The sequence below is a fragment of the Lonchura striata genome, chromosome 1 (assembly GCF_046129695.1).
Source record: "Lonchura striata isolate bLonStr1 chromosome 1, bLonStr1.mat, whole genome shotgun sequence".
Taxonomy (NCBI): Eukaryota; Metazoa; Chordata; class Aves; order Passeriformes; family Estrildidae; genus Lonchura; species Lonchura striata.
Window position 1 is genome coordinate 22,504,922 of NC_134603.1, and position 23,628 is coordinate 22,528,549.

The 23,628-nt window shown below is 35.6% G+C and overlaps 1 protein-coding gene across 2 annotated transcripts in view; it reads left to right on the forward strand.

Annotated features, from left to right (window-relative positions):
• STK3 (serine/threonine kinase 3) overlaps positions 1 to 23,628 on the forward strand; it is a 173,351-nt gene that overhangs the window by 76,701 nt on the left and 73,022 nt on the right. For both annotated transcript variants that reach the window (XR_013339874.1, XM_021529418.2), the window contains exon 10: positions 4,433 to 4,608. Coding sequence is in view for 1 of the 2 variants with exons in the window: in XM_021529418.2 (XP_021385093.1) it covers positions 4,433 to 4,608 (176 nt within the window). In the remaining variant the exon portion in view is untranslated. The remainder of the gene's footprint in view (positions 1 to 4,432; positions 4,609 to 23,628) is intronic.

Genomic DNA, 23,628 nt, shown 5'->3' on the forward strand with positions numbered 1-23,628 from the left:
TATTGAAACTGTGGAAAACATTTTTAAACATGATCATTGCTTATTGAAAAGGAAATAATTAGAAGAACTGAAAAATCCAGATCCTTCTAGAATGGAACAGGTTAATGAAAAATAGGCTTTCAGTGCATGTTTGGGTGATACTGACTGTGCTGTAGATTTTTTTGTGGCAAATGTAACTTACTGAATAGATGAGTGAATTATTTGTTCTTAAGGGAATCTTTATGTATTATGCATCCAATTTTCTTGGTTCTTGAAAGATGGTTGAGAAGATAAAAAGTTACTCTGTTGTTCATGAAAGTTAAAAAAAGTGCTTTCAGACCAAAAAGGTGCAACCTTTATCAGTTTGCTGTGGCATAAAGGTCCTAAATGTTTTCTAAAGTAAGTACAAAAGAGATAGGAACTTTGAGATGGCCTTTAACCTAGTAGATGTCAACCCATTCCTATGAAACACTGAGCCCATTAGGTTAGCTAGATTGAAGCAGTGTCTCTGTTTTTATTTATTTATTTATAAAAACAAAACAAAACCTTAAAAATAAATTTCTAAATAAATTCTGTGGGATTTTTTACACTGGAGGAAGAAACAAGCAAAAAAAAGAAGGTTGAAATGCCTCTGGTGCCATCATTTTGCAGTCACATTTCTGGTTTTGTGTGTGAGTTCTTGTATTTGCAGTGAAGGTAAGCAGCTCTTGCTGTTTCAATTGGGCTAACTGACTATATGCTCAATTGAAAACAGAAGTGAGTTCCAAATTCTTATTTAGCAAAACAAATAAAATACATTCTCAGAGTAAAAAATAAATGTTCTTTGCTTACCTTGGAGTAATTTCAATTCTGTTGATCCAATTTCCATAATATGCATTTGGTAGCAAGGAATTCAGAGGGATTGGTTTCTTTTCTGTATGTAGGTAGTCTTCTATTACATGTATAAGAAAGACATTTATAAATAGTTTTAAAACTTATGAGCAGTGCTTGGAAAATCTTTAGTATTGCCTTATACGTGAGGACAGAGACTTTCTTACCTGTAATGGGCCAACATTTTGGTACTTGGAGTTTTGCACAGAGACACTGGCAATCTTTTTGTTTATAATTGTGTCTCAGGGATGAAACTTAAGTACAGCAATCTCAACAGAAGTAAAAAATTGGTTGTGAAAGGCCAGCAATGTGGTGTCCTATCTGTTTGGTACAAACAGTTTCAGGGGTTTTGGGCAGTGATCACCAAGTAATGAACAGTTTGTACTCAGAAAGTGCATTGTATTTCTGTTTTTAATTCTACCTCCTTCATACTACTATCTTCTCATGGATCTGTTTTCTAAATGTGTGGTTTTTTAAAAGTTTAGATTCTTCCATTTTTCTTCTGCTCTACTCAGCTTTCATGAGACTCCACCCATAATAATGTGTTCAGCCCTAGGACCCCCAAAACAAGAAGGACATGGAGGTGTTGGAGCAAATCCAGGGGAGGACCATGAAGATGATCAGAGGGGTGAAGCACCTCTGCTATAAAAACTGGCTGAGACAGTTGGGGTTGTTCAACCTGGAGAAGACTCATTCTCTGCATGAGTCCCCGGGGAGGCTTTGTAGGACCTTGCAGTACCTAACGGGGAGCCTACAGGAGAGCTGGAGGGGGCTTTTGACAATGGCCTGTAGTGACAGGACAAGGTGTAGAGACTTTAAACTGAAAGAGTGCAGGTTTAGAGTAGGTATTGGGAAGAAATTATCTGCTATGAGGGTGTTAAAATATTGGAATAAGTTGCCGAGAGAAGCTGTGGATGCCCCATCTCTGGAAGTGTTCAAAGCCGGGTTGGATGGGACTTTGAGAACCTTGATGTAGTGGAAGGCATCCCTGCCCATGGAAGGGAGTTGGAATTAGATGGTTTTTAAAAATGCCTTTCCAACTCAACCCATTCTATGACTATGGCTTTTGCTCTCTAGTGCTCTTTTCTGTAGTTATTTGGCATCCCTGCTGTTTACTTCTCGTCCCTTTCTCAGTCCCAGATTCAGGAGATAAAGGAATCTCCTTCAAGTGATCCTGTGTTTAGTGGGGGCAAGCTTGGGAGATTCTGGAGAAGAGGTGGCTGCTCTTTGGTCAGTTAAATTCAACCCAGAATTTAGTTCACTGAATTGTTAGTTGTTACTAATTAAAATATGGTGAGTAGAGATCTAGGATTAGAAAAAATATATTAAAAAAATGTGGCAAAAACTGAGAGAAAAATCACCTAAAAAATACGAGGAAAAGAAGGTGTGTATAGAAATAGCAGATTGAAGGAATCATTGTGGAGTTGAAGGAAAGCAGCTGAAGTCAAATTCACTGAAGCTTAGAGCATGACAGTAGAAGCACACATTAAAAAAATTCCAGAAGAAATCTTACTAGAACAGAAAAATTGAGGAACAAAAGAAAGAAAAGAATATATAATATAATTAACATAATATATAATATGTATAACACATAAAATATATACTATATATTATGTTAATAAAATATAATATATATTATACTATATATTACATATTACATATTATATATTATATATTATATATTATGTTATATATTGATCAACATGCAGTCTTTGCTTCTATCAAGAATAATGTGACCAGCAGATCCAGGACAGTGATTTTTTCCCCCCTCTACTGAGCACTGGGGAGGCTACACCTTGAATCCTTGGTCAGTTTTGTGCCCCTCATTTCAAGAAAGACATTGTGGTGCAGGAGTGTGTCCAGAGAAGGACCATGGAGCTGGTGAAGGGTATGGAGCACAAGTCCTCTGTGGAGCTGGGGGTGTTTAGCCTGGAGAAAAGGAGACTCAGGGGTGACTGTATTGGTCTCCACAACGACCTGGAAGGAGGTTGTAGCCAGCTGGGGATTGGTCTCTTGTGCCATGTCTTAAGAGAAAGGATGAGAGAAAATGGCCTTAGGTTTTGCTAGGGGAGATTCAGATTAGATATTTGAATTTTTTTCTTCACAGAAAAAGCAAGTATGCATTGGAATGTCCTGCCCAGGGAGGTGGTGGGGGCAACATCTCTGGAATGCCTGGAAGTGTCAAGAAGTATCTGGATATGGTACTTGGGGTATGGTTGTGGTGATTATGGTGTTTCTAGGTCAGTGGTTGGACTAGATCCTGAATGTCTCCTCTGGCCTTAATGATTCTGTGAAAAGATAGCAGTACAAAAATAAGCATTAATGAAAGAATAGGCTGCTATTAGCCATGCAGCAAAACTAGAATGAATTAGAAAACCTTTAGACAAAGGAGATGGAAAGAGATGATGAATTAAGAAGTGGAAGAGAGGGGAAAAACCGATTTAGTGAATGAATAAAAACACTTGTAAAGCCAGATGAGGAGATTAGCAAGTTTTAGTAATCATGTAAAACACAAGCTCAAAATATATTTTCAGTTTACCTTTTTACTTGTTAAAACAAATATATAAAATAAAAATTCCTATTACTTTGTTATGGTTGTAATTTAAATGTATAGTTTTGTCTGATTTTTGGTGTTAGATTCTCCCCCTTACCCCCCCCCCCCCCCCGCCATCTTAGTTATCTCTCATCCTGTTTCATATTTTATTTGTGGAAGTATATTTTATGTATCTTCATGTCAAATGTCTTACACTTCCAGCAAGTCACATGACACATTTCATGTGTCAGTGCTATGCAGGATATGGTCTCTGAGGTGACAGTTATGTTTATTTATTATGCTATTTAGTAATGAATTTGCTTTGAAATCTGACAAATGGAAACAAATTTCAATCATTTAGAACTGAAAATTTTATTTTTTTTACCTTTAGTTTTGTGAAAAGGATAAGAGAGCAGGAGTTCATGCTGATCCCTATCTGCTTCATGAAACTTTTGCAGCTGTTTGATGATGACAAAAAATCCCCCGGGATATGGAGACAGGGTGCTTTGCAACCATCTGTAGAGGGTGATCCTGTAATTTTCTGGGAATATTAATTGGTAATGAATTAAATTAAGCAGCATCTAGATACAATTTGTGTAGCTGTATTTTGCAAGTTCTTTTTCTAAATAATTATTAAATCCCACCTTTAGTGAAACTCTGTTCCTTTCCAGCAAATGCCTGTGGTTCAGGCCTTGAAGTTAGGAGCATTCAGCACGCACAGGCATGCTTAGGACCTCAAGTTATTCAGTCTCTATAATAACTAATTAATACTGTATGAAGTAGCTTTTCATATTATTTGTGTGTGAAACACTGAAATGTCTTGAACATTTCTCCACATTGTATCTTGCTAGAAAAATATCATACTTTGACTATGAGCTTTTATGCTAGAGATCCTCAGGGGACAAACAGAGGCTTGCATCACATACAGATGACTGTATTAGTTTCTGCAAACCCCAAGAAAATTAATTAGTGACGTTTAGTTTATAGTGCATTAATTCTATAATCTTTGAATAGCTTTTTACCTTTTTTGTCTGTTTTCTTTTGACTAAGGAAATGCTACTTCACCACAAGTTCAAAGACCTTCTTTCATGGACTACTTTGATAAACAAGATTCCAAGAATAAAAGCCCTGAAAACTGTAATCAGAACATGCATGAACCTTACCACATATCCAAAAATGTTTTCCCTGATAACTGGAAGGTCCCTCAAGATGGAGACTTTGATTTCGTAAGTACTTCTTTATTGTTTAATCTCTTGCATGCTGTTTATTTTATATGTATCAAAAATAGTTAATCCCTCTCTGTAACTATATTAATACAAATAAAATAAGTAAACTTTCAAGAATACTGTCCAGATATCTAATCTTTGAGCCTCATCCTTATTGTTGAACTAAGTGCACCTGATTAACACAGGACTTTCTTAATGAGGAGTGGTGTGTGACATTATACTACCTCGTAATTACTTTTTCTAAAAAATGCTTTTGGTTCCTTAAAATTCATGTGCTAAAGCAACTTCAAAATTTGACCCAATACTGTTAAGAAAAAATAGAATTGTTATAAACATGGAATTTTGTTATCATGTTTGCTAGCTATCTTAGTAAAACGATAAGCATTTTAAACTGGATTGGAGCCATTTAATCAATCCCCTTGGAGATGTTTAAGACCACCTACTGTTTTGCACAAGTCATCTTCTTGGTACCATTCCAATAGCACACATCTCTTTACATAGACTTCTTCTACCTAACACAAGTTCATCTATTTTAGGTTGGAGTTTTTACCCTCCAAAATATGTGTAGTTTATTTAATTTTGCCTATGTTGCACATTATAATAGGGTCAAAAAGAAAATGTTACTAAGTTATAGGTTGCACTTAAAATGAAATATAGTATTAGTGATTAGAGACTTGTAAGTAATTATACCTGGTTTTCACTTTGGCTTATTTTTTAACATGTTTCACTGAAATCTTTGTTTATCTATTGTGGATGAAATGTTCATAACTATAGTGCACTGGCTAAATATGATCACATGGTGCCTTTGTGAAGCACACTTGAGATTTCAAGAGAAATGTTGTGTTTAATTTTAGGTAACAGCTGTAGGCGGGGAATTTTCTTTCCAGTTTTCACTTACTGCATTTCTACTTAAAGCTGACTCTTAAATTTAAACTACTGAGGTAAAGCCAGTTAAATAGCATAGTACAAGCTGTTGCTGCTGGAGAGTTTTGATTTAGTTGACTTTTGGTTTGGGTGGAGTTTTTTTAGGTTTATTTTTTTTCTAGCAAATGCAGCAATCATCATCTTGATGATTGACTAACAAAATACTTGCACTATTCATTGGCAAATAACTGGCCATTGTTTCAGTGGGGTTATTATAGTGGCAATAAAACTGCCTTTAGAACAATTTAAAATTAATCCTATCTTTTCCATTACTTGTGAAGAAATGCAGGCAAAAATTACTCTTTTTGTAAATGCTAAGATGATAAATCTGTAAGTACTTACTCATTAATAATTCATATGTGGATAATTGTGTAGAATTTGTTGGCATTGCTTGAAGTTGCCTTGTTGAAATAGGAATTTGTCCTAGAACAAAACCCAATCAGTTCTGATATTCAGAAACTGAACTGCTCAGTTTTGTATGCAAACCTTCCAAGTGGTTTTAGACTGGCAAGTACAGACTTCAGAATCCTAGAATGGTTCTCTATAAAGGATGGGCTCTTTAGAGGTCTTCTAGTCCAGCTTTCAAGCCATGGACACCGTGATCTTTCACTAGCTGTTTAAAGCTGTAACTGTGAAAACTTCCAATAATGTGGCATCCACAACTTACCTGGGTAATTTGGCCCTAAGTCTGTTGGAATTTATGTACTGTGCAGTTTGTCCTTGGCCTCCTGAAAAGGCAGTGCTGTGAGATTTGTTGCTAAAAAATTATTCTGATTGAAAATGAAATAGGATTTTTTCAAAAGTGAGTAACTATTTGTATGAACTCTGTGTGTGTGATGGTGTTTTATTTTAAACATGAAGAAGAGATAAACCATCCTAAGAAAAAGTTTGGGAAGGTGCTTCAGTGGTGGATATACTTTTTCAGAGTAGTCTACTCAAAAATATATTTCTCTAAAGCATCTGGTACCAGCTGATGTTGCGCAGGCTATGGGTTTTAACTGCCTGCTGATTTGAACCACTGGCAATATTATTTACTTATTTATTTATTTAAGCACTTCTATTTGTGTTTTAGACAGTGAGTGGCAGTATTGGCAAGTGGCCTGCAAGAGACTTTCTCAAAGGATAAATCAGTGAGCGGCATGCATAATATATTGTCTGTTCTTTGTGAGATCAACATTAATGTTTTCAGTTGCTGACATGAAGTCTTTAAATGATTCATGAAAGGGATAAATGATGGAAACTTTTTGAACTAAATATTTCCATGCTGTTTTGTTTGGAATTAGCTTTAATGGGATCTAAAAAGGTATCCAAACTGTAAATGAAGACAGTCATAATTTTATTTAAAGAAGGGATTGTTACATGAGAACTGAAATATAAATGATCAAAATACAACTTAATACTAGTATATTCTAATAGTACTTCAGCTTCCTGTGTAGAAGAGGAAGGATACCCTGTAAGCCAGACATCACCAAACATTTGCTGAATTATACCATTATTTCTTATCCTTGTAAGCCAAACGCACCGTGGCAGTTCTGGTAGCCAGTGAGCACTTTACTTGTGAGCCAGGCTGAATGACAGGGTCATGCTAAGAAGAAATATTTAAGTCTATTGGATGGAAAGCCCTACAAATTTATTAATGTATATGTCTATTAAAGCATGAAGTAGGAAAAAGAAATGCCATTGAGGTGGAAAAGAGAAGGGAAAAGAAAGTGAAAGCAAACTTGATAAATCCCTGCAACTAATTAGTTTGTTTATTTCTGTATATTTTAAGGTGAAACATGTAGAACTGGGAACTAATTCCTGTGGCCAAATAGTATATTTGCTTTAGGTCACAGTGATATTTTATCCTATTCTTAGTCTATTGTACTGTCTGATAAAACATGGTTATTTTATTTGTTGAAATGTACAAATACATGTAATGTGCGTAGAGCAGTTAGTCTCACATACCTGCTGATGTTTTTAGATAATGTAAATAAATGATGCAGGAAACTGTCTCATAATCTGGATATAAACAAATATATAAAATAAGGCAAATGAACTTAGTGCTAGGACTGGTTTGAAAGTCTTGGTATGAGCATAGTTTTCTGCCCTGATGTAAATGTTTTAAAAACTATTTGCCAGCACAAATATAACTAGAAGACTTTTCCAAGAAAATAATGTGCTTTGGTCATCAATCTAAGCTTTAAAAAAAGTAAATTTTAGCAGCATTATTTCTTCTGTAACTATGTGTTTTTTTTTCTCTGCCGAAGTACATCTGTTTTGAAATTTAAAAGCTGATCTTAATTCTTTTTCACTGATGGCATATGGGAATTTAAGGTCTATCTCTGACTTTTGGATCTGCGAGCCTTCAGTTCTGTGATCAGTCTGTGCTGGTTATTGATGTCATTTTCCAGGAATTGATAAGAAAAAATTGTCACTGTAAACCTTCAAGTTTTACATTGCATTGAATCAGGTATATTGCAAATAACTTTAATTAGACTGAATTTTGTTACTGTATACTCATCTTGAATATTACAATATTCCAAATTTACACTGTTATATTTGCTTTTGGACTTAAAGTGCTGTTTTTCATGCAAGAGGGCTGGTAGGAATTTTTGTACTACATTTCTTCTTGCTTTTTAAAAAGAAACACTGACCAAGTAAAAGTATTCAAGCTCAACATTCAAGCATTTTTGAATATTTTCTTTTATGTGAGTAGAAATTTGTATAGAATTGCTGGTTTAAAGTTTTGTTTTCCGTTATTCTACTGCCCATTTTTGATGTCTCATGATAAATTCTCAAACCTAAAAGTATGGGCCTTTGATATCAGGGAAAATTAGGGAAATGTATTTCTGGGGAAGTACTTGTCGTGTTTTGTTTTGCTTTTTCCACTCAGCCTTTGAAGTGCAGCTGTTGAAGCTCTGATTTGATATACAGCTCTTTAAAAAAAACCAAACTAATGTTTATTCAAACTTCAACTTTTATATTAAATTGTTAATGTGTATCTCACACTCAGGGATCATTGTGGAATTTTGCTTTCAATTAATTCTACCAGTCTATAGTCAATTCTCTTACACATTTTAATTCTTTTTAAAAGGCATGTGGCAGATGGCATAATTAAAGCAGTATTTTTAATCTTAATGCTGTCAGTTTTACTTGGGGTTAAGTGATGCTTTATGCACGGCAAACGTTGAAGCCAGTAAGTGTAATCAACGAGATAGTACTCATTGTGAGGAATAGTGGCATAATGTCATTGAATAAGTAAAAATGCAGTAAAGCTCTGTAATGTATGGGTATGAGATTCCTAGTAGTGTTAATGGTGCATGGTATAAGCAGCTTTTTCATAAGGAGGCTTAACTTGTTGACTTCTTGTTCTAGCTCAGAAGTCAGCAGTATGGATCAGAATGAGAGCAAATGATGTGTTTGTTTCACCCATCTGACGGGCCAGTCCTTTTAAGAACAGTTGGTTTTTGTAGATATTTTGTATTCCTATGATCTTGTTGCTGTTATGATAGCTTTGTTCTTTCCATGGGGAATGTTTCCTAGAAATAAGTACATGCTGGAGAGAGCTGTGTATTAAATGAGTAGTATAACTGCAGGGTGTTGTTAAAGCAAATTGCTTAACTTTTTTATTGTCTTTCACAATTGAAGATTTTATGTTGTATAATATTTATAATAGAAACTAGTTTTCACCAGGAAAAGGTGAACATTTAATTCTGAGCAAGAAGAGCTCAACATTTTTGTTATGTGGGGATACCCAGGTAAATCTTAGCTTGTGAGATTGATGTGCAATGTGTACATGTTGTGAAAGGACCTGCTGCTTACATTTTTACTGTATCATGACGTTTTAGATGTCATTAAGATATAAAAGTACCCTGTAACTCCTCTGCCCCTTAGTAATGTGTGTTAGAGTGGGACGTGATATTAACAAAGGATTTACATGAACATAATTGATGATAACCTCTGAATTTATATTAGTCAGAATGAGTTGTTAAACTTCATTTGCACTAATTGAATATGTTACTTCATTTCAAATGAGTCATTTACTTTTTGTTATGAGACAATAAAATGTAAAAAGGCAAATCTGTTTATTATAGTAATGCTAGGACAATGATTTCTTTCTCTAGTGGAATTATTTCCAAACAGGAACGGTATCCAGATTGTTAAATATTAAACAGTGAACATGTAGATCATGCTTTGCATAATAACTGCAGTATCATGTTTAAGTAGATGCATTTTGGGTGACTTAAAGATTCTGGAATAGCAACAAAAAAATAAAAAGCCATCTGTTACTGTAGGCAGAATATTTCCCTGGGTTTCAAAAGAACAAATACATTAGAATAAAATAATTTTGGAATAGTAGTACTGCAGATACTGAGACTTCTGTTAACATTTATGAATGTCTAATGTAGCAATTGATTCTGTAAAAAATTAAATAGCATAAAATGGCTGAAGACTATATAGAATTAAATTAAAACTGCACTAATAAAGCCAAGCTGAGATAACTTCATTGGAAATATGTCTTTGTCCAAAATCTTGGCTGGGTTTATGCTGACTTTATTTAAGCAGTGAATGAGTTTGTTTGGAAGCATTCTCTTTCTAATTAATGGTAATTAACATATTTAATCTATTTTCAGTCATTTCTGATTCTCTTCAAAAATTTGTAAATTTTAAATGAAGTGTTAATATAGATTCTTTTTGCTTTATTTTTAATTAGTTGTTGAATATCATGAAGCATTTCTAGATGATGATAGGAAGAATGTTTTCTTAACTAAGCAAATATGAAACCTAGGTTTCTGTGTTTGCATGGGCCATATACCCCTGAGATAAAGGTAATTATTGGTGCTGACAGTTTCCACACATAATTTCATTGCATTCACTTCAGGCATGGCTAAAAGGGGAGAGACTGTAAAATGAATTTGATTAAAATTACATGCGTTATCTAGGTCATTTTTTGAGGACAGTGTGAACCTCAGCAGTGGAGATTTTATGTACCTTTTAAAGTAGGTGGCTGTTAGATAAACTTCTTGTGTCTTGGGTGATTATTTACAAAAAATGAAAGGTATTTGTGTGGGTAAATAAGTGGGAGAGGCAATAGGGATCCACAGAGGATCGTTGGCATGTTGTGGTTTGTTAGGTTTATCATGCAGCTGTTCAGGAGTGGAGTTTTTGCCAGCCTGACATTTAAACCAGAAGTGTAGTATTGGTTGCTGAGTTTTTATAGGTAAACATAACAGAACAACTTATAACAATTTTTAAAGAGGTCTATAAGCCAAATACTGATTTAACTTAATTCTGTTTCTATATTCTTGTCATGAAAGGAGAATTATAACTTAATTATGTTTATATATTCTTATCACAAAAGTAGAATTCTTTTTCTTGCAGAGAGGGGGAAATACAATGCCCAAGCAGAATGTTTCTCCAACTGGTATTGAATACAGCATGCTTTCTCTTTGAAAATGTCCTTTCTTCTATTAGTGTTTAAGTAAATAATTGACAATCGATCCCAGTAATTTTTAGGCTATAAATAGGATCAATACTTTCTGTTTACCTTAAATTGTACAATTATTATAAGTCTATTACTCTGACTACTGAGTCAAGTGTAACAAAGTGCCAGTGCTGTACTTCAGCAGCTTTGGAAAAGGAATCATGCTGTCTGACAAAGATTATATGAATTTTTGTATCTTAAAAGAGCACAGGAAACACCCTTCTAGAACAAAAAGCTTTTTGCATTCTTACATGTTAAACAGAACAAAAGGCTTTTATTTATCATTGACATATACTCTAAAGACAAGGCAAGAGGTCAGGCTTGAATTGCAGCAATTTATTTGAAGTTAGATAGTAAGAAGAATGGCTGTGTACAACAGGAGATTGCATTGGAGGGTTGCAGAAGTTGCCATTGTTGTAAGTGTTGAAGACCTGCATAGATAAACACATCAGGAACTGTTTTGGTGGAGTTAATCCCACTTGGAGCAGAGGACTGCTGTGGGTGACCTGCTCCTGCAGATGTTTCCAATGGCCTTATTTCCTATGGCTTTTTAAGCTACTGCTGATGAATGATGTTTGTAATCATAGAAGATGTTGAGAACACTTAGGTTTTACAAGCTTGAGCTCTCAAAAAATAGTGACATACTTTGTTTGGAGCATCAGTGTTTTGGAGGCGATAGAGTTTGAGTAACCTTAATCTATTTTGCTATTAGCAGTCAACTGTTATTTTCAAACATGAATCTTCCTCTGGAAAATTTCAGCCAAAATTTAGTCAGTAAGACTTAACCAGGTTTTCCCTCCCAAAACTTTATCGGATCCCTGCCATCTTATTTTATACCATCAAAAAATTTCAATGTGCAGTTGCTTTTTAGTTACAAAATAGTTCCTCATGAGAAAACATTTCAAAATCTACTTTTCAGCCAACTTTCAAATTCTTAGTATAGAGCTAAGAATGAATCTACTACACACCAAAGAGTTCAAATGTTTCCATCATCTTCTTTTTTTTAACTCATTAGCTCAAATGAGGAAAATTATTTGAGAAACTGAAGCATAGCTCTAGTATGTGTATTTGGTTATACAGTAAGTCTGTGATTTGTGCATAATATAAAAAGAATAAAGGAAAGACATGAGTGAAACTGATGAGCTGGGACAGTACTGCTGGTTTAAAGTAACATCTTGTTACCTTAGTAACCAGTTGTCCATACTAATATACCTCTTTAGGATCATTGTGTAATAGCTCAGTAATGTGCATAGTTGAGAAGGAGTTTTGAGAAACTTGTAAAAAGGCAGTTATGGCTGGACAAATTTTAAATGTTTCTTTTTTGTTCATCAAACCAGTTCAGATTCAGGTCTCTATTCTATTTTCCCTTACAGTTAAAAAACCCCAGACAGGAAGGGTATTTAATCTAAGGAGTTTTTCATGTTCCATGAATCAGTGTTAGTGTCAAGAGAGTGTGCCACACCTTTGTGGGTAATGTCTGATCGCTGCACTGAATGTTTGAACCAAGGAATCCTTGTTCCAGCTTAACGTTTCTACAGAATTCTTTGAAATCATCTCTCTGTCAGTATCATGCAAATTTACCACCGGGAAACAAAATCTGCTCTTCTGCTCTTTGCTATGATAATTAATGCTAATGAAAAGGGCTAAAAATAAAACCTGCCTCGGGAGAGTGGGTGACTGGAAAATTGTTTAAAGTTAATTTTTATAGCTTCTTAGTTTCAAGGAGGATTTCCTCATCATGAGGTTTGGTAAAGAATGAGATGTTTTCATCAGTTGAGAGGTTTTTGCGCCAGCCTCCCATCCCTTTTTTTTGGACTCAAATGGGTTCTTGTCAGATAAGATTCTAGCAGTTTAACAGAAAAAAAAAATTGGATGAGCTTAGTGACTGTGTGACTGACTCTGAATAATCACAACACTTGTATTAGATTTCTGTGCCTCATATTTTGATCAGCAGCCAATAAGTACCATGTGTAGATTCTATATTAAGTATAGATGTTAACAATATTTCGTAAACAAAATGCTGGAAATTAAATGGCTGACATTTAATACTATTGTGCTTCATAAGGAACGGAAAAAATCTGTGTCGTTTTAGTTTGCAAATATCTTGCAGAATTTGAAGAAAGACACTTCTGCACTAACACATTGACTTAAAGCAGTGGGCTCAAATACTTGGAGTTATTTGTTATTTTGAATTAATATCTTCAGATATATGATTAGATTTGACTTAGTGCACTTATACCAAGTCCAGGGATTGTCCAAAATACTTTGCCTTACATGTAAATTTTATTTCTTCTCTTATAACTTGAGATAAAAGGGAACTCTGTGAAACTTGAGAGCAAAATTTGTATTTCTGTAGTTTCTGAATAACTTATTATTCTCATTTACTTGTATTTTTTTAATGTATGAAAAGTATATGTTAAAATTACTGAAATGTCATTCTTTTACATTAAATCTGTGACCAAATATGCATTATAATCCACATTTACTATTTTATTGCTGTGACCTAGTAGTTTTATTTTTGGTGAAAAAGGTAAGACATGTGCATTGTAAATTTGTAATCAAACTGTTTGGAGACTTGACTTTTTAAAAAATTCACTGATGTTGTTATTTGTGGCTGGGCTGACATATGCCTTATGGACAGTACCAGTACTTAAAAAGGCAAAAAGGTATCACTCCTATGTTTTAATCCTCTGGTGTGTGGAGGGTACACACATGCATGACAAATCCAACAAAGCAAAAAAAAATTAATTTGACATGTTTTTATACCTACTTTATATTTTTATATGAGTAAAAATTTAAAAATAAAGCTATGCAAGCCCAGTATAGGAGGCTGCAGTTATTGGCAAACTCTTCGTAAAGACTTAATCTCATACTTGCTAAAGTCAGTGGCAGAACTCCTACTGATGTCAATCTTAAGTTTCACTGCTCAGACTGTTAAAGAAGTGATTTTCATTTGGGTGCCTAAATGTGAAACTGCATTTAGATTTTGTGGTAGAAATTTCACAACTTAGACTGTTTCTCTCAGCATTCCTTAGTTTAGGGCAAGTTCACTCCATTCCTAAGAAATAAACAATTTAAGAATTAGCACTTTTCTGGCATCTGTTTAATGATCATGGTGTTACTTACATTTGGGCTTGACATTAGGAGTTGTACAGATATAAGAATAATCTAGTTATTAATAGATAACTAGATTGTACAGATATAAGAATAATCTAGTCAGATAATCTAGTTTGTTGATATAAATGTTCCAGGACAGAATTTTTCAATAGGACAGCTCTAAAGGTACAGTAGCATGGTTACACTATTTCAAGAAGCTTCTTGATGCTCAGCTGAGCACCCTGCCTTCATTTCCGTGACAATTTTTAGTGTGCCATACTGAGGACTAAAACAAGTTACCTTAAACCATTTTGAAAATTTTAACTTTCTTTGCATTGCAGCAGACTAGGGTGATGGGTGAGGGTTAGGTCTGCAGCTGAGAAGCAGGAAATTTGTAACCCGTGCAGACTTGACCACATGATGCTGTATGACCATACTGTAGTGCTTGTAGATGTGAATTAGGTGGAATCTTCTAAAAACATGTTTGATTTTTTTTCTTCCCTTGTGGTGTCAATACAGTCCAGTATATGTAGTTGTTTTTTATATTTCAATATTATACTTTCAAGTAAGAATGGAGGAGAAAGTGTTCTTGAAAGACACAGACCAAACTTTCAAATTACCCTAAAAAATTACCTAGATGCAAAAAATTCTCAGTAAAAATTATTTGTCCTGAAATGACAGCCTCTTTTCTTTGTTGTGCCCTCTTTGAAGATTGTGCTTTTTGGCATGGGGAATTACTTGAAGTGTGAATGGAAGTGGAGGCTTTCTTTCTAAAGTGCAAACATCTGGGTTACTCTAAGACTGCCATTAATTATAGTCCCATGTTCTAAATGCCATCCACACAGAAGAAGAACATGTATTCTACAGAGATGATGAACCACTTAAAGATGCAAACTGTTATGCTGATAATGTTCATAGAACTAGAAATACAGTATTTCTATGGTGCTTGTGATATGTGTGTGTAGGATGAAATGGGCTTTTTGTTTTGCTTTTTCAAAGTTACAGTTTTCATCACTATTTTGTCTAAAGAGTTTCCTTTAACTATTACAATACGACTATAAGGCAAGATGAAGAGATCTGTGTAAGTACACCTATATTCAGACAGGTTCATGTAACAAAGACATTAAATTTCAAAATGAAACTAAGGCTTGTCCTTTTATATTTTTTTCCGTGGCTTAAAATTCGGCAAGATGTGAGCACCTTCAGTGCTACTTTAGAGGAACAGAAAAGGAATTGACAGGAGTGTGCTGGTTGTAGTGCAGCTCGGTGTGTACATGCTCAACGGTTTCATTTGTTGTCTTGACCTGTTTAACTTCCTTGTCATGGGATTTAAAGGTCTAGTTTGCAATGGTTGTTCTCTCTTACATAAAGTTTTGAATAGTCCTTTTGAAAGAATGATGTTATAGCCACATAATACATCTTTCGCTTACACTCAGCGGTTAACGGGATTTAAATCTAAAATTTTGCAGTGCCTTTTTATTTAAAAAAAGAAAACTAAAAAGCTTAAGTCCCAAACAGTTTTCAGAGTACAGAATATTTGCAGAGAAAAAGAGATGGAAAAGAGCTGATACCTTTGAAGGGGATTTCTAAGGGATTGAGGGAGAGTGGTAGGTGGAGGGAGGCCAAACTCCATGTTATTTACACATCCCTCTGAAACTCAAGAGCCTTGTTTTCTTCTCTCTGTGGGCTGATGACTCTATAGCAACAGCCCAGTGATTATCTCAGAGGTGGGCTAGTTCAAAACTACAGGGGAAAATAGTGACATTGGAAACAGTGGTTAGTTTGAAACTACCTGACCTGTTTTCCATGTTTTAAAGAGCTGTTGCTGTAGCAACAGCAGCTCACCGAGGATGAATGCTGTGAAGTTTCAGAGGTTCGGCAGTCGTGTGTGCTTGGAGCGGCTGGATTGCTTCCAGCATCAAAGTGTGCTCCCTGCACCCAGCTTTCTTACAGATTCCTATGCTACCCTAGAATTAGCACAGATTTGTTAGAAAACATATTTTCCAAACCCTGCTGAGCAGTTTATTAATTTAGCTTGATTTCAGTTAATTTCTTCCTTTGTACATCTCATCTCATTGTTGCTTCCCGAAATAGAACATTTCCAAAGAACGATAGTACCCTGTGGTCCTCATACTGTCCTGTCACCCGATACAATGGTAATTTTCTTTTGCAGTTCCATATCCCATGTTATGGAAGTCAGAAAACATAAGCTGTTAGACCATAGGTTAAGGAGAAATTAATTCCAGAGTTGAGACACATTCATTGAAAAATTACCTGACAGTTCTAATCAGTGAATTGCTATCTGAAATTCCTCTACTGCTGGCTGTTGCCATTATAACTTGTGGTGGTGAGAGGATTTTGCACATGGCCAGTTCAAGACACTATTTTACAGTTTTAAATTGAAAATTAGTGCAGTGAACTTCACCTGGCATCCAGAGTATACTGTGCTGCTTGTGAGAACTGTCAATTAGAAGGTGGACAGCAGTATAGTATGATAACAGAAAGGTTTGGTTAATAGAAGCATAATAATATTTTCAATTTAGGGCATTTTTCATGTTATGTTATTAGAAGAGTGGTTGTAACATGACCCATGTTTTAAAAAACATTATGTTCTTGCCAAGCACAAATTTCAAGAGGAAGACCTTGTTTTTATTGCTCTTTGAATTGACAGGAGTAGCTGGGACCCCCAGCAAAGCACCTTAGTGAAGAGTAATACTGGAGCCTTTGCCTTACTGAGTGGGAGCTATGACAGAGTAGAATACTCTAGCTAGCTGCTTTTTTTTTTGTATTCCCCAAATCTATTGGCATTATTTTGGATTTGCCATGGATTGAAAGTCTTCCTTCACCTCTAACAAGCTGATTATAAGACCAAATATGAAGGAGAATGTTCATCTGTGATCTTCAATTTATGCTTACTACTTCACAGAAGTAGTATTTGTGAAGGGTTCTCAACTAATCTTATTAAATGCAAAAATGAGTTTAAAAACTGTTCAGAAGCTGAAATCAAATGGTCAAAAGTTAAGGAGTGATGCATTTATGATCATTTGACCCTTTATGGGCCCATTATTTAACTGAGTTTTAACCCATAATCATGTAATTAAAGAATGTGTTATGGTGCTATAATTAGGAAAAAAAGTAAAATTAAGGTTGCCTAAGGAATTGTAATGTTCTTCTCTAATGTCTTTCAAGTATTTGACTTAACATTCTATCACAATTTTATATAAAGGATCACAGAATGTAATTTCATATCAATTTTAAAAGGAAAAGGAGGGAGAAATGCTACGCTTAGTCCATGCACACATAAAAGCCTTTAATTACACAACATCAGTTAGGTCTAAGCACTGAATTGCTAACTACTGATACCCAGATCACCTGTGCTGACTGGCAGAGAGAGGAAATCAAAAGGAGGAATAGACTACTGGGAGCCTGGAAGGAGGGAACAGAGAATACAGCAAAACAAGGAAGATCACCTTAGTCTTTCTGCTGGTCATGAGGTAGGATTAATATGAGCAGATGCTTTATTCTGAACAAGGCACAAATGCTTTTGACTGCCAGTTGTTGTGGCAGAGAGTCTGTCCAGCCTGGCCTTCATGTAATAGAGCACATGTGACTGAGTTGCCCAGTAGTAGATGTATTTTAATGCGTACTGAGATGAGAATAGGAACTGAGAAGGTAAGATGTGAAATCATGTATCAATTATTTCTGCTTCCATGAAAGTGGAAGTAGCCTTAAAATGCTTTTTTAAAAGGGAGTTGGGCTATTTGGTCCTTAAATGTCCCTTTGAACCCAAACCATTGAATGATTCTATGAATATGTGTATGTGGCTCAGAGAGCCATTTGTAGCTGTGTAAAAAAGCACAGGCAGCAGGTCCAGGGAGGTGATTCTTTCCCTCTACTCAGCTCTTATGAGTCCTTCCTCAGCTGAAATACTGCATCCAGCCTTGGAATCCTCAGTGCAAGAAAGATGTGGATTTGTCAGACTGGGTCCAGAGGATGGACACAAAAATGATCAGAGGGAGGAAGGGCTGAAAGAGTTGGGGTTGTTCAATCTGGAGAAGAGAAAGCTTTGGGGAGGCCATACTGTGGCCTTTCAATATTGATGGCGGAGTTCTTAAAAAAGATAGAGACTTTTTACCAGGGCTTGTAGTGGAAGACAAGGTGCAATGACTTTAAACTGATTCAGTGAGCTGCAAGTGCTTTTTTGAATGGAAATATTATTTTATAAAGTTGCTGAGACACTGGAACAGATTGCACAGAGAACTTGTGGATGCTCCATCTATGGAAGTGTTCAAATATTGGATGGGGCTTTGAGCAGCCTGATCTAGTGGGAGATGCCCTTTCCTATGGCAAGGGTGTTGTATCATAGATAGTCTTTAAAGTTCTCTTCTAACACAAATCATTCTGTGATTCTATGAGAACTATGAGGAGGGAAGGAATGGCAACAAGGAATTGTTATTGACTGTCCGTAACTGCTCATCCTCCATCCCTCTGTGTTGTTGGGAGATAGTGGCTATGAGTAGCAGAGTCTGTAATGAAGGAGTGAAGTCAAGCCTGGGAAGGGAAAGAGTCCAGGTGTTGCTTCAGTGTTTTTCTGTTGTTGGTTGGTTCTCACTACACAAATCTATTTATATTGGCAATAAATTAAATTCACCCCATGTCAAGTAAGTTTTGCCTGTGATGGTAAATGGTAAACAATCTCCCTATCTTTATTTTGAGATACAAGCTTTCTCATTCTATTTTCTCCTCCTAGCCTCAGAAGAAAAGGGACAGAGTGAGCAGTTGGGAGGGCATTTTGCTGTTAGCAAGACTTAACCCATCTTACCAGCCAAGACTCGTTAGAGCAATCTTCTGTAGCTAGAAACTCATCTTCATCTCTGATATAAGAGTAAGTTTTCATGCTCTGTATCAGGTCTTCTCTCTCTTTTCCTGATACAGCACTTCTGTTGTGCAGTCATAGCTCAGCAACTAAGAAGTGCCACTGCAGATGCTCGCTTTATTGGAAAGAGTGCCAGGTCTGGTTCCCCCTCAGTGATCTAAAGCACAAATACCATCTGTCCTACAGTTAAGATCACTTCAGTGAGTTTCTACATAACTGCTCACACATACCAGATACAGAGAATCAGTCTAGCTGCTTTTTCATTTCTTTTTTTGGAGCTATCCTCAAATTGCCCCATGACACATGTACAGAAGTACTGCTTCCAAATTCCTACTCATTAAAGTTGTCAGCTTTCTCTGGAACTTCTCAGAAGAAAGCCCCGTCTGCAGTACAAGGGCTACAGGGTGGTCTGAATGCATTTCTTGGCTGTTCACTGGAGTGACTTGCTGTCCTTGGAATTGTGATTGTCAGAGCTGGCTCAGAGCTTTCTTGGTATTTTGCAACAGCTAGGTGTTTGGTAAATAGGTACACTGGTGAATGTCTCAGTCTTACAGCTGGTGATGTTCATGAGGCAAGCGCATGTTTTGTTCCATACACCCAAAGGGCAGTTGTGGTTGAAGCAATTGGTCCCACCTGGCCCATCTCACCATGTTCTCCGGTGTGGTAATTGAATCTTAGGAAGATCATACACAGGGCAGTAATTTCTGTGAACAAAAAAGGAGGCTTGAGATCTTTATGCTCTGCAGAAAATGTGATTATATGTGGAATTGATATATCTATATAAGACTTGTATTGACTAATCCTCATAATATTGGGTAGTGGGGACTAGAGAATTTTGAGTAAACAGGCTTCAGAAAGATACTCAAGCCAGTTCTCTGGGACTTGAGATGCTTAATGGGCCCTTTTTGCTCTGATAATGAAGGAGAAATACTTTTTATTAGGTAAATAAATATTTTTATCATGGTCTGGTTTATCCACAGGGTCTTATTTGGATACCTCTTTAATATGCTAGTCACAGTCATTTTACTCATCTTTTTCTGGTAACTTTATTTACAGAGTTACAAAATATTCCAAGTTGGAAGGAACCCACAAGGATCATTGAGTGAATGGCCATATGGGGATCAAATTTGCAATCTTGGCAATATTCATACCATGCTCTAACCAACTGAGCTAATTTTGGGTTGATTATTGGTGATTCTTAGAAAGTTACAATATTCAAAAGAGCTAAGTTATCCCAAGCTTCATGAAGGCAGTTTTTATTCTACAGTCTCTTCTCCATGATAACAGCTAATTTTGAGTTTTCAAGCTTACTATCATGGGACTTTCATTGTCTGATGCATTGTTACTCCAGATTGTGGAAAGTTTCCTGATCCTCTGAGAACAGCCATATCAAAAAGTGCTCAGAAGTTCATTGTATCTACACCCACAGCCAAGTGAACCAGTTTCTGTGGGTGGTGGCCAGCTTTGTACTCATCCTCTATGTTTTAAGGGGGAGGTCTGAATAATTTTTTGAAAACCAAAAAAGCAGTTATTCTTTGGGCACTCTTTGGGAGTACACCTTGTTCCTGGAATGAGTTCATTGTGTTCTTCAGCAAAATTTCCCAGTAGGAAAATTTATAATAAGAGTTTTCTGGCTGATCTAATGAACCAGCATTTTATTGAGACTTTAATGTTACCTTTACATCCCCTTATAGATCATCTGTCTAAGCTCATGGCTGTGTGATCACTCCTTCAATTTTTTAATTCTTTGAATTCAAATAATATGTTCTAGTAATTGCCACATACTTAGGAAAAATACATCTTGAGTTATTCTGGCTTTCTTTATTTTTGGAAAAACTGTGTAAGTTTGCATTTTATGTGATTCCTGCAATGTGTGACTCAAGCCAGGAAATTGCCCTGCCTGTATTCCTACCAAAGTCACACACATCTGAGACACCAGTTTGTTTTTTTTTTTTTTAATATGGACAAGAAAGTATAGAAAGATAGTTCAGCTTATCAAAAAGCTGCAAAAATTCCAATGTGTATGGTGATTTCCCTACAGGGAGATAGTGTGCTAGTATGCTGGGTCAGGATCTACTGCAGCAGGGCCAAAGGTGTGATTCATGCATATCCACCTGAGCACAAGTGTGCTTTGAGATGTGAGAAATGTGTCTATCCCGGAGACTTGCAGATTTGTCCCTATAAATTCTATATGTGCTTGTGCTTTTTTGTAAGCATGGTGCCATGACTGGGAGCTTCCGTGCATAATGTGGCTCAGATGGTTCTTAAGTACTGCTTTCCTTAAGGTTTTACGTATCCTCATTAGTCAAAATCAGTGGGTTCAGTTTAGAAAGAAACTTTTTCAAGAAATTGCAATAATGTATATATTCCTAACTCTGTATGAGGTCTCATTGAAAGTTAACTTACTGGAGATTCTGGATGTGAGGAACCAAGGGCACATGTTTACCAGTTGGTACCTCACATATGCAGCCCCCACAGCATGATATAGCATGCACACACCTGTGAGTATTTCAACAACCAAAAAAACCCAATCTTTCTAGGGTTGTGCACAGAGTATCACATTTCAAGGACATTCTGATTACTGCTCAGTAGCTTATTTTAGGTGCTGCTCTATATTATTATTTATAAAAAAAGAAAAAAGGCCCTTTGGTAATTAAACAGCAGATTTCAGGAAGGATATTTATGCATTCATCCACTAGTGTAATGAAATAAAAAAAATTAAGAGAGAAGAAAATGTAAATTCAGAAGAAACTTCCATTTGAGGAATTATACATCTAAATGTGTGGGTCTTTGCATAACAACCATTCAGTTAAGTTTTGGGATTGTTAATTTCACACACTATTGCAAGAAAATGAAAATAATAAAACCACCATGAGGCTGGTGGTAACACTGGAAACTGTAGTGCTTGTTATCTTACTGCCAGGTTTATGGTTTTGATTTTCTATTTGGGCATTTAGAAGAACTAGAATTTCTGTTCAGTAGTATGGCATTCTGGGACAAAGATGAAAGGAGAAACTTCAGCAGCAATCAAAATTAGAGGAAGGCTCAGGCTGCAGTTATTCTCCATGGCAATACAATCTAATTGTAACCATATTAGAGAAGCAGAGTTGTGGAGGTAAATAGTTGGTGTAATACATTGAATTAAACATTTACATGTTAATATGACTAAAGAAGACATTTACATTCTCTTATTTCAGCAGCTATTGGTATTTTGGTTAAAACTAAATTTTTTTGGATTGCCATACAGTAAGACAAAAAGAAAGACTAGAAAGAAGACGGCTCTTGAAATTGATTAGAAGGTGGTTGGAGTTTTTTTTGAGAGGCTGCTTTGTTTCTGTTCAAATTGTTGTCAAACCCCAGTCACCTGATAACTCTGTAAAATATGTAGTCAAAACCTGTTCTGCACTTTCCTGTGTAAGAAGAGAGCATTTGCAACCTTTGTTTTAAGTGTTTTTTCTTGCCTTTTGTTTCCTCTTGCTGGTATACAAACAGATTGACTTTGTCTCTTCATTCCACCTTTTCATTCACTAGAAATGGTAAGCACAACACAGTGTGGTACCAGTTAATGAATGAATGGTTAGATCAAATAATTTGTATGAAATGAATCCCTGACAACTGTGATTTATCATGTTTTTTGGTATGGACTCTGAAGATTTTTTAGCCAGTAATTTGTACCTATCAGCTATTTTAAGTTTTCTTATATCTGTAAGGCTATCTCTGGTCTTGCCTCTCTAAGAATACCCAATGACAATCTTTGACTCTCTCATCCCTCTTTCTTTTTGAGTACCAGGTTTCTACCTCTAATTCAGCAAAGCATTAAGTTAGCTTGCCTATGTTATTTATGTTGTAATTTATAAATTGTGTCTATAATAACACTTCTTTAGTCAAGAGTCTATCTTCAGATATGTGGAGAAATCTGCCGTCTCAAGAGCAGTTTGCTCCTGCCACTAAATTGTGAGTAGACAGGGTTACTGGGAAAACACCTTGCATTTGAGGAAAATTTGATCCTGGTGCTAACTTGTGGGCAGGCAAAGTTTTTTCAGAATCATGTATCTAAATACACTATTGTTTGAGGATCATTGATTTCTGACCTTATCTCTTTGGAGCTTTCCAGAACAATCTAGAAAAATTGACTCTTCAAGTTGTTGGGAAAGAATTATGTGTGTTATTTTCCTCCTTCAAATTAAAAGCAGAAAGGTCCAAAAATATCATAAATAGATGGTTTTCTTGCAAAGTATATAAAAGTTGACCTATGTAGACTGTCATGGTTTTTTGTGGTCTTTCAAAATTTTTATTTCAGATAAACTTGAGTTTCACTTTGCCTTTGTATTGTAAATGAGAGATAACATAAAGAAAACATTAAGCACAAAACCACACAAGTCTACTGGTAATATCAAATACAATATATAAAACAAGAAAAATGCTTTATTCTTTCAGTGGTTTTTGAGCTCCTTCTACTTGGGATGTGTTCACATGGTAATTTGAATTTGAGCATATGTGGAAGGTTCTCCTAAAGTAAATTAGCAACTAAATATTGATTCCAGTAGTTTATTTTCTTACATTTTACTCTGTTATTTTTATTTAATAAGGCAGTTCTTGTGCAAACTATTATTAATCTGAAAAGTGAGAGATTAAAATTCCTTACTAAATTATCTTT